At 38.5% G+C, this 15,022-nt stretch overlaps 1 protein-coding gene across 1 annotated transcript; it reads right to left on the minus strand.

The window, feature by feature from the left end:
- Nucleotides 1–2,536: 2,536 nt before the first annotated feature.
- LOC149023963 (ABC transporter C family member 3-like) lies at nt 2,537–9,028 on the minus strand. The gene is given in 13 exon segments (XM_089142867.1): nt 2,537–2,634; nt 2,750–2,989; nt 3,214–3,277; nt 3,557–3,862; nt 4,000–4,208; nt 4,312–4,543; nt 4,546–4,608; nt 5,231–5,395; nt 5,505–5,591; nt 5,593–5,907; nt 5,909–6,157; nt 6,268–6,354; nt 6,674–9,028. Coding segments are annotated over 13 exon segments (4,470 nt in total).
- Between the last annotated feature and the right edge of the window lie 5,994 nt (nt 9,029–15,022).

Genomic DNA, 15,022 nt, shown 5'->3' on the forward strand with positions numbered 1-15,022 from the left:
GAATTTTTATGTCAATTTTGGGGTGTTTTGATGTGTTTCGGCGAGTTTCCGATAAAAAATTGGAGATTTTGTCCATACACTGTTTGCTTGGTCGATGCCATGGACCAAAGGACCATTGACCAAAGGAGTTGCTGACAGCAGAATTCCCTGTTTTGTCTCCGTTTCGACTCCAATATTTTGGAATTACTTCTTATGGTCTATAGATGTTTGTTTAAGCTTGTTTAGATTTGATCTCTCTCTTGAAGGTCATCGATTCGGAATTGGAGGTGAGTACGTTCACTTACAATATGTAGATTTACAAGCCTTGTTGTGATATGACTTGAATGCACGATTTAGCTACTTTTGTTTTACTTTCTTAACATTTTACTACTTCTGTAACTACAGGAGCATGTGCATATTGAGATTTACACATTAGAATTGATTATTGAATGATGTGAATGTAATTTGGACTATGATGTGAATGTGAATGTGATATGTATGGAATCATGATATGATATGAATGCCTAAGTTGTAGTTGTGGAATGGGGAATGCCCTTTTGGCATTTCTGTCTTTGAACACCAGTGGAGGTGGTATGGGACGTTTTCCTATGGTGCCCTTGGTACTTTCCTTGACTACTAGTTGACATACCTAGGATTGGTCTAGAAGTTTTTGGCTAGGGAAACCCCCATCATATCTAACCCTATCGGAAGGAGAATTGAGACCAAGTGACCCGTGGCAACAATGGGGATTTGTGGGTGCTCAAGACTGGTAACCAACCCATGAGAGAACATGAATCACATTGTGTGGGCCATTCATTGGTAGGGTTACAATAGTAGACTTGGGCTCATGGGCCCTCAAGACCGGTAGCCAATTCATGAGAGGACATGAGAGCTTCTCGTTTAATGTTTGTGGATGACCAATAGGGCTAAGAGTCTACGTAGCTAGGAAGGAGATGATGATTCCAGTAGGAAAGGTACCGGAAAGGATCGCGGGAAGCAAGGAATTGACGTATCTAACCCTAAGTAGATATGACTCAGTAGATGACTTGCATTGGGCTAAGATTAACCCTGAACATGCGCCAATACCCAAACCAATGGTGATGTGAGAGAGTGGTGACCTAAACCCTAGCCATGGAATGTCCGGCAAGAATGCAAGACCCAATTATCAATGGAAAACCCAAAAGACTAGGAAGGTTAAGGGAGAGTGATTTGAGACCTACCTAGAGGAGTATGGTGCTATGACTTGAAGTGCGTCTGCCAATAGAGACCAGCATATATATATATATAGAGTTGGAAGCATACTTGCATTCATTGTCTTATCTCATTGCATTTATATTGCTTCGGATTGTGTGTGAAGATGTTTGTTGCGACTGAACTACTTGCTAAGTTCTTTTTGAGCTTACCCTTTGGGGGACATGTTTTTAGATGCTTTTGCATGATCGAAAGAGAACTCGTGCTACGGTATGGAGGATCCTTCCTTACATGGTTCAGCTTCAGAATTCAATGGAGAAGGTCATGACAATGGTGTAACCAGTACACAGGTTTGGACTATACTGACGGCTCCTATTGATAGTAGTCGGCATCATTTTGTTCGCTGATGGGATTTTGAGCTAGATGCTGACCTAAAGTTACAAGAGCAGAATCCTAAGGTGAAGAAGATGAAGAGTGAAGAAGAAGAAGAGCCAACAGAAGATTTTGATTAGTTTTCTCTTATTTTTTTCTAGATCTTTACTTTTAATTGTGATAGCTTAGACCTTGCTTTAGATTTTCGATCTACCTTTCGCGTTTGTTGTGGGGTATATTTCTGCTATACTCTACAGTTATTTATTTTTTATTTATTTGGTATCGTTATTTTCGCATTCTGATATTCTTTTGTGATCCTTCTGTGATCTTTTCTTGATTTTGTTATTAAATTACTTTAATACAATAATGTGTTCTTGCTTTTGATTATGTTATTGTGCTACGTGGATATGATCGTTCCTAAACTTGATCTTCAAGGTTATGGATCACACCTCTGGGTATTCCGAATAGGGTACCGGCTGGAGGGTTGTGACACTTGTAGCATATTTGCTTTTCTTTACAATTGTTTATAACTAGAAAAGAAAGATTCAGATTTTTCTTTCTAGATTTACAGAATTTTTTTTTTATTTTTAAATTTGATCAAACTCCAATTAACTAAACTTTGACATGTGAACAAAGGAACATTGGCCTTGAAAACCCGTCCAACATCTCATGTTTGGATACCTGTAACAAGATTTGATCAACATATACTGTTCAAACTACTAAAACTTCTCTGAAAGTTTATAGCATGGATATTTCTTCTTGTCCTTCTCAGCTTTCTTTCTACCCCTAAATCTTCAACCAAATTCTTGTGAAAGATCAGATGACTACTGGTAGCTAGCTCCCCTTTCTACACTACTATGTTCTCCAACAAAATTTGGTGTCACCCAACATAACAATGCATCTCGCTCTAATGTTGCATTTTTACATTTAAATATTCAAAACCATTTATTTGACTTTCAAAACTACAAACCTTCTACCCAAAAGAAAATAAATACTATGAACTACATCTTTGGGTATATTCTCTAACAAGCCTTGCAAATGATGACTTGGTCTCTAGCAATTTGCCTGGAGAGTCATATTCTAGTACATTGCCTGTTTACAAACAAAAAACCATGTTAGTCTTATTAGACAAAGAAGAAAAGAGGATAAAATGAATGACTACCAAATTCAAAGCTCATTTAGTGTGGTTTAATTATTAGCTACTAACCATTATCAAGAAGTAAGACCTTGTCGGCATCAAGAATTGACGTTATCCTATGTGCAATCGTGATAACAGTAGATTTTGAGAAGTACTGCGTAATCGTTTGTTGTATCATATAGTCAGTTGAAATATCCATTGATGCAGTAGCTTCATCAAGTATTAAAACCTTGCTCCTCTTTAATAGCACACGTCCTAAACAGATTAGTTGCCTTTGACCCATGCTCCAATTCTCTCCATTCTCAGTCACTATGAACAACATACAAAATTAAACTAGCTATTTAAAATTTTATTTTCATTAATCTTTTTCCCCTTTGCCAAAAAGAAGTTAAAGGAGGGCCTAAGAGGTTGGGCTGTAGACTAAAAGTTAGATATATCGTACAAAAAAAGATTTTAAAGATTGTGCATTTGTGTATATATGAGTTGGTATTGGGCACCATTATCATATATTGAATATGAAAAAAGAAACAAACCTATAACATTGAGCTTTCCTTCCTTTTTTCGTACTTCGTCACCAAGCTGAACTCTATCTAGAACCTATGACAACAAAAATCAATGTAAATTTATCACCTTTATTGATTATTCAAACTGATACAACATTTAAGAGAATATCTTAAGCCAAAGAGAATGACTTTTATATCTCAATAGAAATGATATATCTAAAAATTATTCAAGAATAACTAAAAAGAAAGTGACCACGATAATGCAGTTCAATGAAATAAATGCCATTTTAGGTTTTAGTCATCAATAGCATGAGATATACATATATACTTTTCATATTGATTAAAGACTTTATTATGGATAAAGAAATTGAACCTCCCATAATTGTTCATCAGTGTACTCTTCAAATGGGTCAAGATTGCTCCTTAGAGTTCCCTCAAACATTGTTGGGTCTTGTGGGATAATACTTAATCTTGATCGTAAATCATGAAGACCAATCGTAGAGATGTTAATATTATCTATCCGAATTTGTCCAGCTGTAGGTTCAAGTACGCGAAAGAGTGCTTGTACCAGAGTTGATTTTCCACTTCCTGTTCGTCCAACAATGCCAATCTTCAACCCTCCCGCAAAAGAGCATGTGAGACCTCTCAAGATAAGGGGAAGGTGTGAGGCATACTTGACCTAAATACATATTAAATAACGAAGCCGTGAGGTTTAACAAAATTCCACAAGAGTAAGAAGAATACTTAGCAATACTGGGCTTCGCTAGTCTATTCCACTAAAAATATAGCATTTGAGGAATCTAAGATTAAAATTACCTGTAGATCAAGAATATCAATTTGTCCTTGTGATGGCCAATCATGACTTGGCCTGGTTTCTTTGATCAATATTTCCCCTTCACTTGAGATGAAAGAATATTGTAGTATTCTTTCAACAGATATGATTTTGGGTCGTAGTCTGTTAAGATCCCATACTACCCCGTGCATACTGAAACGAAGCCCATATATAACTGCTAGGCCCATAATTCCTTCAAAATGGACAAACAAATCAATAAAATAAGTGTAACCCCATTCTTTAATTTAAACAATCATGAATAATGATTTCACAATATAACAAGATCAAATTTTTACCAGTACTGATTACTCCCTTTGGTATTGAGATCAAGAAAACCAAAGAGATGGCATAAGTGATGGATGCTAGCGTATCCATACGAAAACATAACCACTCCATTGCACCAGAGAAATAAAATTTGGCCCTGGAATACCTATCAATAAGCTTGAAGTTGATATCCATAAATCTCTCTTCTTGATTAAAGCATCTGATTGTTGTTGAACCTAAACTAGATTCAACAAAATGTTGTGTGAAATTGGAGCTTGACATATGCCGAACAATCGTGACAATTCTCGAGCTGCAGGTGTGTAGTATTGCTACAAGGTTTGAAATAACAGTTAGTTATAGCTATAGAAAACATTTCATTCGTTTACTTCAACTTTTTTTTTTATGTGCCTTCATTTATTTATTTTTTGCTACAAGTTGTTTTATGTTATTATGTTTTTTTAAAATTATTTGCACATTAACTACATTCCAAAAATCTTATGTCTGATTCTTAATAAAAAGCTTATCCAACGTATTGTCTTCAACTGATAGAATTTACCAATAAAGGAAGCATGACAAATTATGTTCTTAGTCTTAGATATCTTATAGTCATTTTATGCACATCAAAAGCATGGTCACATTACTAAGTTGTGCTTTGCACTTAGATTGCATACGTGTTTTATGGACCTTTGCTCAAAAAATTTTGGTAGATAAAGTTCAGTATTTTGTATTAACTTACTTGCAAGAAAATCTATGATTGAGAAAATGTATTTCTTATGTATAGTTCAAATAAATACAAGAATTTTCGACATGAAACAAAATAAATCTAGAATTCACTGATCAAGAAAGCTTAAACCAACTTTTCTATATCTATTAATTTTGAGGCTATCTAGTGGAGCTAACTTGACTTGAAATTCTAAGAATGAAAGTAGAAATGGACATGTAATTAGTTACCTGATACCATATGCATGTCACAGTCATTGGAATAAAGACTAATAACATTTTCCATGCAACTTGTGCCAGAACTATAACAGTTCCCAAAAATGCAATGATTGAGATAAGAAACTCTTCAATTTTTTGCGGGATAAAGGTATCAAGTGTACTTTGATCTATGGATACCTGTATAGAAAATACATATGTAGTTAATTTAAAAGCTAAAATTATGTCTATATGGTGGTAATCAATCAGTATCATGTGGATCCCAAGAAAAAATAAGCACATTACTAACCCGATTTAGAATCCTTCCACTTGGAGTGGAATCGAAAAATGACAAGGGAGCACGAAATATGCACAAATGCATTTTGTTAAACAAGCTGACTGGCTGTCTTGTATCCAATAGTAACAACGAGTATGGACCTTATAAATGCACAAAGAGAGCTTCCAATGATTAAAGCGATATAAACTGAAATGAGAGTGATTCCTTCAACATGAGTTCTTGGATCCATTGACAAGGGAGTGGCCATTACCATCCAATAACTACTAATTATTTGGAGAACTTGAGAAATAATTTGAGACAATATTATCATAGGAACAAATGCGCCTTTATATGCAGTAGTAATATATTTCCAGTACACTAATAAACCAACTCCATTTTTTTCCTTTTGTTCTTCTTGTACAAGTTGCCCTTTTTGCTCCAGCCACTTCTTCCATTTTGTTTTTATTGGATTCACTTTTCTTATCATCTTGAATAGATTTATCATGATGCAAGATACTGCTATCATCCTCACTATTAATTAAGTTATGCAAATCTGTCCCTTGTTTAATTGAGTCAAGGTCCGCCAACGCCTTCTTATGTGCTCCCACTAGTTCCATAAAATCCTTTCCTGAGCTAAGAATATCTTTGTACTTTCCTATTTGAGTAATCCTTCCATTTCTCATAACCTATTAAATACAAAGAAGTAATTATTATCCCGAAAAATGAGAGATTTTCCTTTTTTGGTATTAAAGGTTGAGAGACTTGAAGATAGGAAAAAAAGGTGGCATGTTCTTACCATGATTAGATCAGCAGAGGATAAAAATTCCACTTGATGGGTAACATAAATTACTGTTTTTGAACTTAACATTCCTATGAAACACTCCTGCCATAGAAATTTAGTTGTTACATATAAGGTTAAAAACAAGTTTTGGCTAATAAGATACAAGGATAGGATACACAATTAATATAGTTTATTTTTTAGTATAATAAGTACTATCAAACTATATAGGATATATGCAATAACATTCATCATCCAATAGAGATTGTTTATATATCTTTTTAGCTTAGACATGATTTCATTAGTAATGGATCATGTTCATTGTGTATTCAACTAACAAAATCATGAAGCAAGTAATAAGATGTGAATCGTCAAGCTAAGTTCATGGTTGAATATTTTTAAGCATATGTCAAAGAGCATTTACCTTAAATAAGTGAGTTCCTGTGTGAGCATCCAGAGCACTAAAAGGATCGTCAAGTAGATAAATATCAGCATCATAATACAAAGCACGTGCAATCTGAATTCTTTGTTTTTGCCCACCACTCAAGTTGATCCCTCTCTCTCCTATAATAGTCTGGTCCCCAAAGGCAAAATTTTCTAGGTCCTTCTTTAACGAACATGCATTAAGGATCATCTCATATCTTTCATTGTTCATAACCTTACCAAACAATATATTATCTACTATCTTTCCACTTTGTATCCAAGATGATTGTGCAACATAAGCCTTTGTTCCATTCAATTTAATGGCTCCAGATACCTTCAGCATTTCTCCTAATATACATGAAAGTAGGCTTGACTTACCTGACCCAACAGAACCACATATAGCAACCCTCATCCCATGATGAACTTGGAAATTGAGATTCTTTAATGTGAGATTAGGGGAATTAATGTCCCAAGAGAAGTTCCCATGTACTATCTCAATTGCAACCTTGGCACCGTCTCTTGGAAGGTTTTTCCTTTTATCTGGATGGAGATCATTGAGGTGAAGGAAAGTAGATATCCTGTCAAGAGAAACTTTAGTTTGAACTACCATAGAGATTGTAGCAGGGATATTATAAATTGGTGTTCGCAATATTTCGAACATTGCAATTGCAGATAAAATCTTCCCCGAGTCCAATGGAATTTTCATAATTGTACAAAATCCAAAAGTGACCGCTGATACAAACATGGGAGCTGAAGAGAAGAAATAAGCAGTAATAGCTGATGTATATACTAACTTCTTTAACCATCTCATTTCGAAACTTCTGAGCTCCATTATCTTGCCTAATAGTTTCATCTCCCAACCTTGGAGTTTGAGAATTCTCATATTCCTTAAGGCTTCAGATGTTACCTTCATTCTTCGGTCTTTCGAATCCATTAGTCCCACTTGAAATTTATTCTGTAACTTTCCGAGTGGAGCATTCACCAACATAAAAATCATTGTGGTAGCTACGGCAGCAATTGAAGCAACTCCGAGGTTCTTGTATAAAATTAATAGTGCTAAAACAACCTGAATAGGAACCATCCATATATCATGCAAGTACCAACTGAAAAGTGCAATCCTCTCAACATCAACACTTACTAAATTAATTGTCTCCCCACTAGTGCTACCTTGCTTAGATCCATTAGAAAGACTAAGACCCTTCATATAAATTGCTGAGAACAAAGCTGCACGAACTCTAATTGCCATCTTTCGCAACTGGAAGAACAAGTGCCTCTCTGAGAAGCCCCATATGAGCTTTGAAGAAAAGAAAATAAGTACTAACAAATAGCCTTTGTACTTAAGTTGGTGAGGATTATTAAGATATTGAACAAAAGTGTCGATAAGATATGGCCCAATATAAGAAGCGACTATGCAAACAATAGAGAGTAGAGCCGTTTGAGAAATTTCTTTCCATGTTAAGAGAATCAATGCCTTCATTAACTTGAATGTGCTTATCTGACCCCCATTAATATCATCTTCAAGTTTATTTTTGAAATGAGCATATACCACTTTGGCACTATCACAATTCTTGAGTTGAGGAACATCCTCAAGATCCAATGTTTTCTTATGTGCAAGTGAAAGCAAAGGACCCATCCAAGAGAAAGTAAAAATACTAAGAATACTGGCACTTGCATAAGAAGTTATGCTTTCACCATTGACACCCTCATTGCCATTATCTTCATTGGAGGAATTTTCCAAGAAAGGCTCCAAACTATCGATATCTTCATCTTTTCTTCCCTTGCCAAATAACCCAGCATAACAAAATAATGAACCTCCAACAATTGATACAACATCTGAGACAAATATCAGGAAGGGTCGTGAATGTTCCCAATACAAACCGAGATGTATAACCAGATAGGAAAAAGACATCACGAAGTAGAAGACACTCCAAATCTTTAGTAATATGGGGAACCTTCTCTCGTTCAAATGGGAAAATTGGGCATGCAAGTAAACGAAGATTAAAAGCCAAGAGACTGTTCTGAACGCAAAATCAAAATCCACAAGAATTTTTAGATCAGACCAGCCATGGATATACCCAGAAAGGTGGTTTAATGTGAAAAGTAGAAGACTACAGAAAGACAAACCCATGCACGATATAACGGCCGAAGAGTAGTATAGGTATGCATGCGTCAACTTTGGTCTTGAATTTTGAAGAGTAGGTGTCATGCATCTTTTGCAAGCTGAAGAAATTGATAGGACTAATAACAAAATTAGGTGTGAAGAGGCGGAAACCCCATGCAACACCATTGTTGTTGAAAAACGTGAAAAGAATTTCCAAATATTTGTATCGGCTTTTGATTCTTCGAGAGCATCCATGTTGCGAAATTTCCTGTCTTGTATTCGTAATTTGATAGCTCAATTTATGCAGATATGAAAAGGGGAAAAAAGCAATCTGCTGTACCAAAATTCAAAATTGAAGCGGGTCTATTTGCACAGTTCTTGTAGAAATTCTCTAACATTTAAATACCAACGACTTCCACTTCAAGTATCCCGGACCACCAATATTGGATTCTCAATATCACATATGGACGCGGTTGAACCTGCTAATGGATAGACAAATGAAATAAAATAAAAAGTTTCAAAATGTATAAGTACCGCAAGAGAAATAGTAAAATTTTAATAAAATAATTAGAATGAAAGAAGCTCCATGATCATATAAATTTATTCCATATGCGCAGCTAAGAAGATTGATGGAGAAAAATAAAGAAATTTTCAAGAGAGAGAGAGAAGTGCACCTTGGCGGTGAAGCTTCAAAAATTCCTGTCTTTCTTGCGTGGCGGAGGTTTTACTACTTCCTGTAGCTTCTTCGACGAACTAAATATATTATTCCTATGCATCGCTTCAAGGAATTTGGATTGTGCTTATTGCTGGTGGTGGCAGATAACTCAGCATCCGTTTCTGGGGTCATGGAAACGTAAGTTAAACATAGTAACCAAATCGGACGCCATGCCTAGGGAAATTACCCATTTTTGGTCACCTTGAAAATAGCCATGTTTGACTTCGCCTCATCCCTCCCAACCTGAGAATCTTGCTTCTCTAGTTGCTTGACCCTCAATCTTCCTTCATTGTCTACAACCCTGCCATGTGTTAATTTTTATTTTATCTAATTGATACGGAGAAAATATGATCGAACCGGGTTCATCTTGGTTCGACCCTCGACCCCGGTCAGGACGAATGGAATCGACAAGCTTCCGAGCGGGCCGGGTTCAAAAGGTAGCTTGCTGAGGAAGTAAACTAACTCATTAACAAGCACGTCCTAATCCGCTATGTTCAGAATGGACTAATCGTCAAAGAGACGGGTAGCAGCATTTGCGCAGGTGCTTATCGCTATTATATGGATAACTGCCATATAACAGTCGTATCAACAAAGGAGTTATCTATTAGCCAAACCTAATACGGATCTATCACTCAACGGATCTATCCGTTAAGATCTGACGGCTATCCGAAGAAGGCTCAAATACATCCAACGAAGGAGATTCAAAGGTACACTCTATATATGACATCACCTTCCCACAAGGTAGAGGGACAGATACAATCTGAATCGTATTCTCATCATTTTATTCATTAGCTCTGTGCTCAAGCAGAGTCGTTTATGATCAATTCATCAACTGACTTAGCCTTCGTAAGTGGACTCCCGATCCTAACGGTCAGGCCACATCTGACGTTCGTTTTTGCAAGTCATACGCAGGAGATCTAAAGGCTGAGCAGATTTTGGACGCATCATTTGGCGCCGTCTGTGGGAAACGCTTCAGAAAGCCATGGTTACCAGATCAGCAGCAGCAGTGGTTGCGGCGGCCCAGCGAAAGGCTGGCGTTCAAATTCCCGAGCAAATAATCCCAGATATTCCTGAGGGAAGTCGACCTCTTGAAGTATGGGAAGATGGTGGACAGGGAGGTAATAATCCTCCAGATCTGCTCCAGTATCAACTGGATCAACTGAAACTCCAGTTATTAGAGGTGAGTCAGACGCTCCGTACGTTGACCAGGCAGGTGGTGGCGCCGCAAGCACCTGATCAACGTGATGCGGGAAGGCGTGCATTACAAAGGGAGCAAAGACTGATCAATGACCAGAATGTCGGTCAGAATTTTCGGGAAGGCAACAGGAGGCGAGAAAGAGAACCTAGGAGAACTGGAGAGCTCCCTAGGAGAGATGAGCGGTTTGAAGGACCATAAGGAAGCACAACCGATTCAAATACGAGGTTGGGTGCAGGAGTACGAACTCACTCACCAACTATCAGGCGCACGGTTCGGGAGAATGATCGTGTCGTCAGAGATCGGTCAGCACATATTGGTCAAGAATTGGCTAATATTAATCAAAAACTCGAACAATTGGCGAGAGGGAGAATAACTGATGTTATTTATTTGATTATTTGAAAAACTCCATTTGCCGAGGCCATAGCCAGATATCAATTTCCTCACAATTTCCGTTTGCCAACCTTTTCCACATTCGATGGTTCGGGAGATCCTATCGCTCATATCAATTACTACCAACAGATTATGGCAGTTGCCGATAATTCAGATGAAATCCTTTGCGGGGTTTTTGGTTCATCCTTGACAGGAGCAGCACAGAAATGGTTTTTGAACCTCCCATTGGAAAGGATCGTGAATTTTGAAGAATTGGCGCAAAAATTCATAGGACGATTCCAGAGTGGAATCTAGATCAAAAAGACCGAGGAAACCTTGTTCACTATCAAACAAGGTAAAAGTAAATCGATTCGGGAATACCTGAAAAGATTTAACAGGGTCACAATGGAGATAGAGAATCTAGATGAACAAGTAGCTAAAACTGCTTTGTTCACTGGACTCACTAACCGACGGCTCTTGGAGTTACTACTTCAAGACATGCCTACCACTTATGTTGAACTGGTGCAAAGGTGTCGAAGGAGGCCAGAGGTGACGGAGATCCTGGATGCACGCCAGGGGGATAATAAAGCCTCTACAAAAGAACAGAAGGCCCATGAGAACAAGCAGAGGCCGAAGCAGAATGTTTGTGCTCGAGTTGGAAAGCCTCACTAGGCATGGCGGCAGAGATCTCCCGGGAAAAGTGAGTATACTCCATTAAATACTCCTCGGGCTGATATCTTAAACATCATCAAGAGACAGAATATCTTGAAATGGCCTCCAAAGCTTCCCACGAAGCCTGGGGAGCAGGATAGAGAAAGGTATTGCCGTTTCCACAAGGATTACGGTCACTATACCAATGATTGCAGACATTTAAAAGCAGATATTGAAAAATTGATATCTCAAGGACACTTGTCCAATTTCGTCAGAGGAAAACGAACGGAACCGCAAAACACAGGTAACAAGAGGGAACGTTTAGTTAGCCCAGAACGACCGACGAAGGCTCCTAAATCTAAGGAGGGTAAAGAAGTGATCAATTCTACTCGGTCGCCCATACTAACAATATTTGGAGGTCCCGAACCTAAGTCACTTCAGAAACTGAAAGCCAAATCAAAGTTTGTTGGAACCAGAGAAATCCAGAAGCGGAAAAGGCCGAATGGTGAGGGTTCGATCACCTTCGGTGAGGAAGATGAAAGAGGCGTCTGTTTACCTCATGATGATGCCATAGTCATCAAGGTAGAGATCGCACGCCGAGAAGTGCATAGGGTGTTAGTTGACACCGGGTCTGCTGCAGACCTCTTATCCTATGTAGCTTATCAAAAGCTTAAAGTGGATGAAGACTTGATGGAGCCGTCATCTACACACTTATATGGCTTTGCGGGATCGTCCGCAATAGCAGAAGGATCAGTACAGCTAGATTTGTCGATTGGAAGCTTCCCTAAAGAAGCTACTGTTCGGGTAAATTTCTTGGTGGTTCGAGAACTTCCGGCTTATAACGTCATCCTTGGAAGGCCATCCTTATCAAAGTTAGGTGCTATAGTTTCAACAAAACACCTGAAGATAAAATTCCCGACAGAAATGGGAATTGGTCAGGTTTCTTCTAACCAAAGAATCTCTCGACAATGCTATGTAGCATTTTTGAAGGATAAGGAGGGCCCGAAGAAGGTAACTGCGTTACCAATAGAATTACGAGACAATCGGGACGAGGCAGAGATGCAAAGGCCCGAGCCAGTCGAGAAGTTGGAACAAATTCAGTTGTTTACCGATAACAAAAAAAGAATTCCTTATATCGGGTCTAAGCAACTAGAAGAATTCAAGAAGGAGCTGAAGTCTTTTCTTTAGCAAAACAGCGATGTGTTCGCATGGTCTGCGGAAGATATGCCGGGAATTGATCGGCAAGGTTGCGAACATAAACTTTGGATAGATCCGAAGGTGAAACCAGTAATTCAAAAGAGGAGAAATTTCTCCATTGAAAAGCATGAGGCCGTTCGAGGTGAGGTTGAAAAATTGAAGAACTCTGGTTTCATTGAACCCATAGAATGCCCAGTTTGGTTGGCCAACGTGGTGATGGTCAAGAAGGCAAATGGAGAATGTGTACATATTACACAGATCTCAACAAGGCTTGTCCAAAGGATTGTTATCCGTTGCCCAGGATAGATTTGGTGATAGATGCCACAGCAAAATATGAAACATTGAGTTTCATGGATGCATACTCAAGATACAACCAGATCCTCATGAACAAAGAGGATGAAAAGTTTACTGCTTTCATGACCGATCATGAAAGCTTTTATTACAAAGTCATGCCGTTCAGCCTGAAAAATGTAGGGGCTACTTATCAGAGGGCTGTCAACAAAATTTTTGAAGACCTGATCGGGAGAAACGTGGAGGCATATGTTGATGATATGCTGGTAAAGAGCACTGCCAGGTCAAAACACATTGAGGATTTAGCGGAGGTATTTTCAGTACTGCGAAAGTACCAAATGAAGCTGAATCAGGAAAAGTGCGCCTTCGGAGTCTTGTCGGGCAAGTTCCTGGGCTTTATGGTATCACAAAGAGGTATTGAGGCTAATCTGGCCAAAATACAGGCTTTGATTTTTATGGAAGCACCCAAGATTGTTCGAGATGTGCAATGCTTAAAGGGAAGAGTAGCCGCGTTGAACCGGTTCATCTCACAGTTGAGAGAAAAGTGCCTACCTTTTTTCAAAGCACTCAAAGATTTGAGGGGCAGTAAGGAGCAGGAGCGGGAATTCTTTTGAAAAGCCCGGCAGGTTTTATTATTCAGTATGCGTTAAGATTCGTGTTCGAAGCAAGTAACAATGAAGCAAAAATACGAGGTCTAATAGCTGGACTTCGCTTGTCAAAAGCATTGGCGATAGCGGAGGTAACTATTTTTAGTGACTCACAGCTTATTGTTAATCAAGTACAAGGGGAGTATGGTGTCAAAGAACCCCGATTGCAAAAATATCAAGAGATTGTGCAAGCATTGCAGAAAGAATTCAGGAATCTGAAAGTATGTCAGATCCCAAGAAAAGAAAATACAATGGCAGATGAGCTATCAAGACTAGCTAACACCAAGGAAAAGAATTTAGACCATTTGGTCTATATAGAGGAAGTAACATTCCCAAGTTACCAAAAGAATGAAGTATCCTATATTGAAGCTGAACGATGCTGGATGGATCCGATCGTAGAATATCTGAGAGATGATAAGTTGCTAGAAGATCCGAAAGAGGCGAGATTAATCAAGGTACGAGCAGCACGATTCATAATGCAGAATGGAAGGCTATACAAAAGATCCTATGCTGGACCCCTCTTAAGATGCTTGGGTCTCGAAGGATCGGAAATAGCTCTGGCCAAGGTTCATGAAGGGATTTGTGGGGCTCACATGGGCGGTTGGGCCATGGCACACAAAATTTCAAGACTCGGTCTGTATTGGCCTGAGCTACAACAAGTTGCTATGGAATATGTTCGTCGAAGTAGCAATTGCCAGATCCATGCTACGGTATCTAAAAGACCAGCTGAAACCTTGACTTCGATTCTAGATCCCATCCCTTTTGCGATGTGGGGATTCGATATCATGGGAAAATTCACCAAGGCATCCGGCGGAAGAGAATATCTAATGGTTGCGATTGATTACTTCACCAAATGGGTCGAGGCTAGTGCTCTGGCAACCATCACTGAAAGAAAAGTAGAGAAGTTCGTGCTCGAGTCTATCATTTATCGGTTCGGGATGCCAAAAATACCCGTAACCGATCATGGCACACAATTCGATAATCCACAATTTGAGCAATTTTGCGATACATATCTGATTGAGCATCGTATGTCATCAATGGCATACCCCCAAAGCAACGGCGAAGTGGAGGTTACAAACCGAACATTACTTGAGGGGATAAAGAAGAGACTCGAAGCTGATAAAGCTTTATGGGTTGAAGAATTGCACAACTTCTATGGGCCTACCGAACTACGGTTCGAA

The sequence above is a fragment of the Hakea prostrata genome, chromosome 2 (genome assembly GCF_041222555.1).
Source record: "Hakea prostrata isolate BN-2017 chromosome 2, UWA_Hpros_2, whole genome shotgun sequence".
NCBI classification, from domain to species: domain Eukaryota; kingdom Viridiplantae; phylum Streptophyta; class Magnoliopsida; order Proteales; family Proteaceae; genus Hakea; species Hakea prostrata.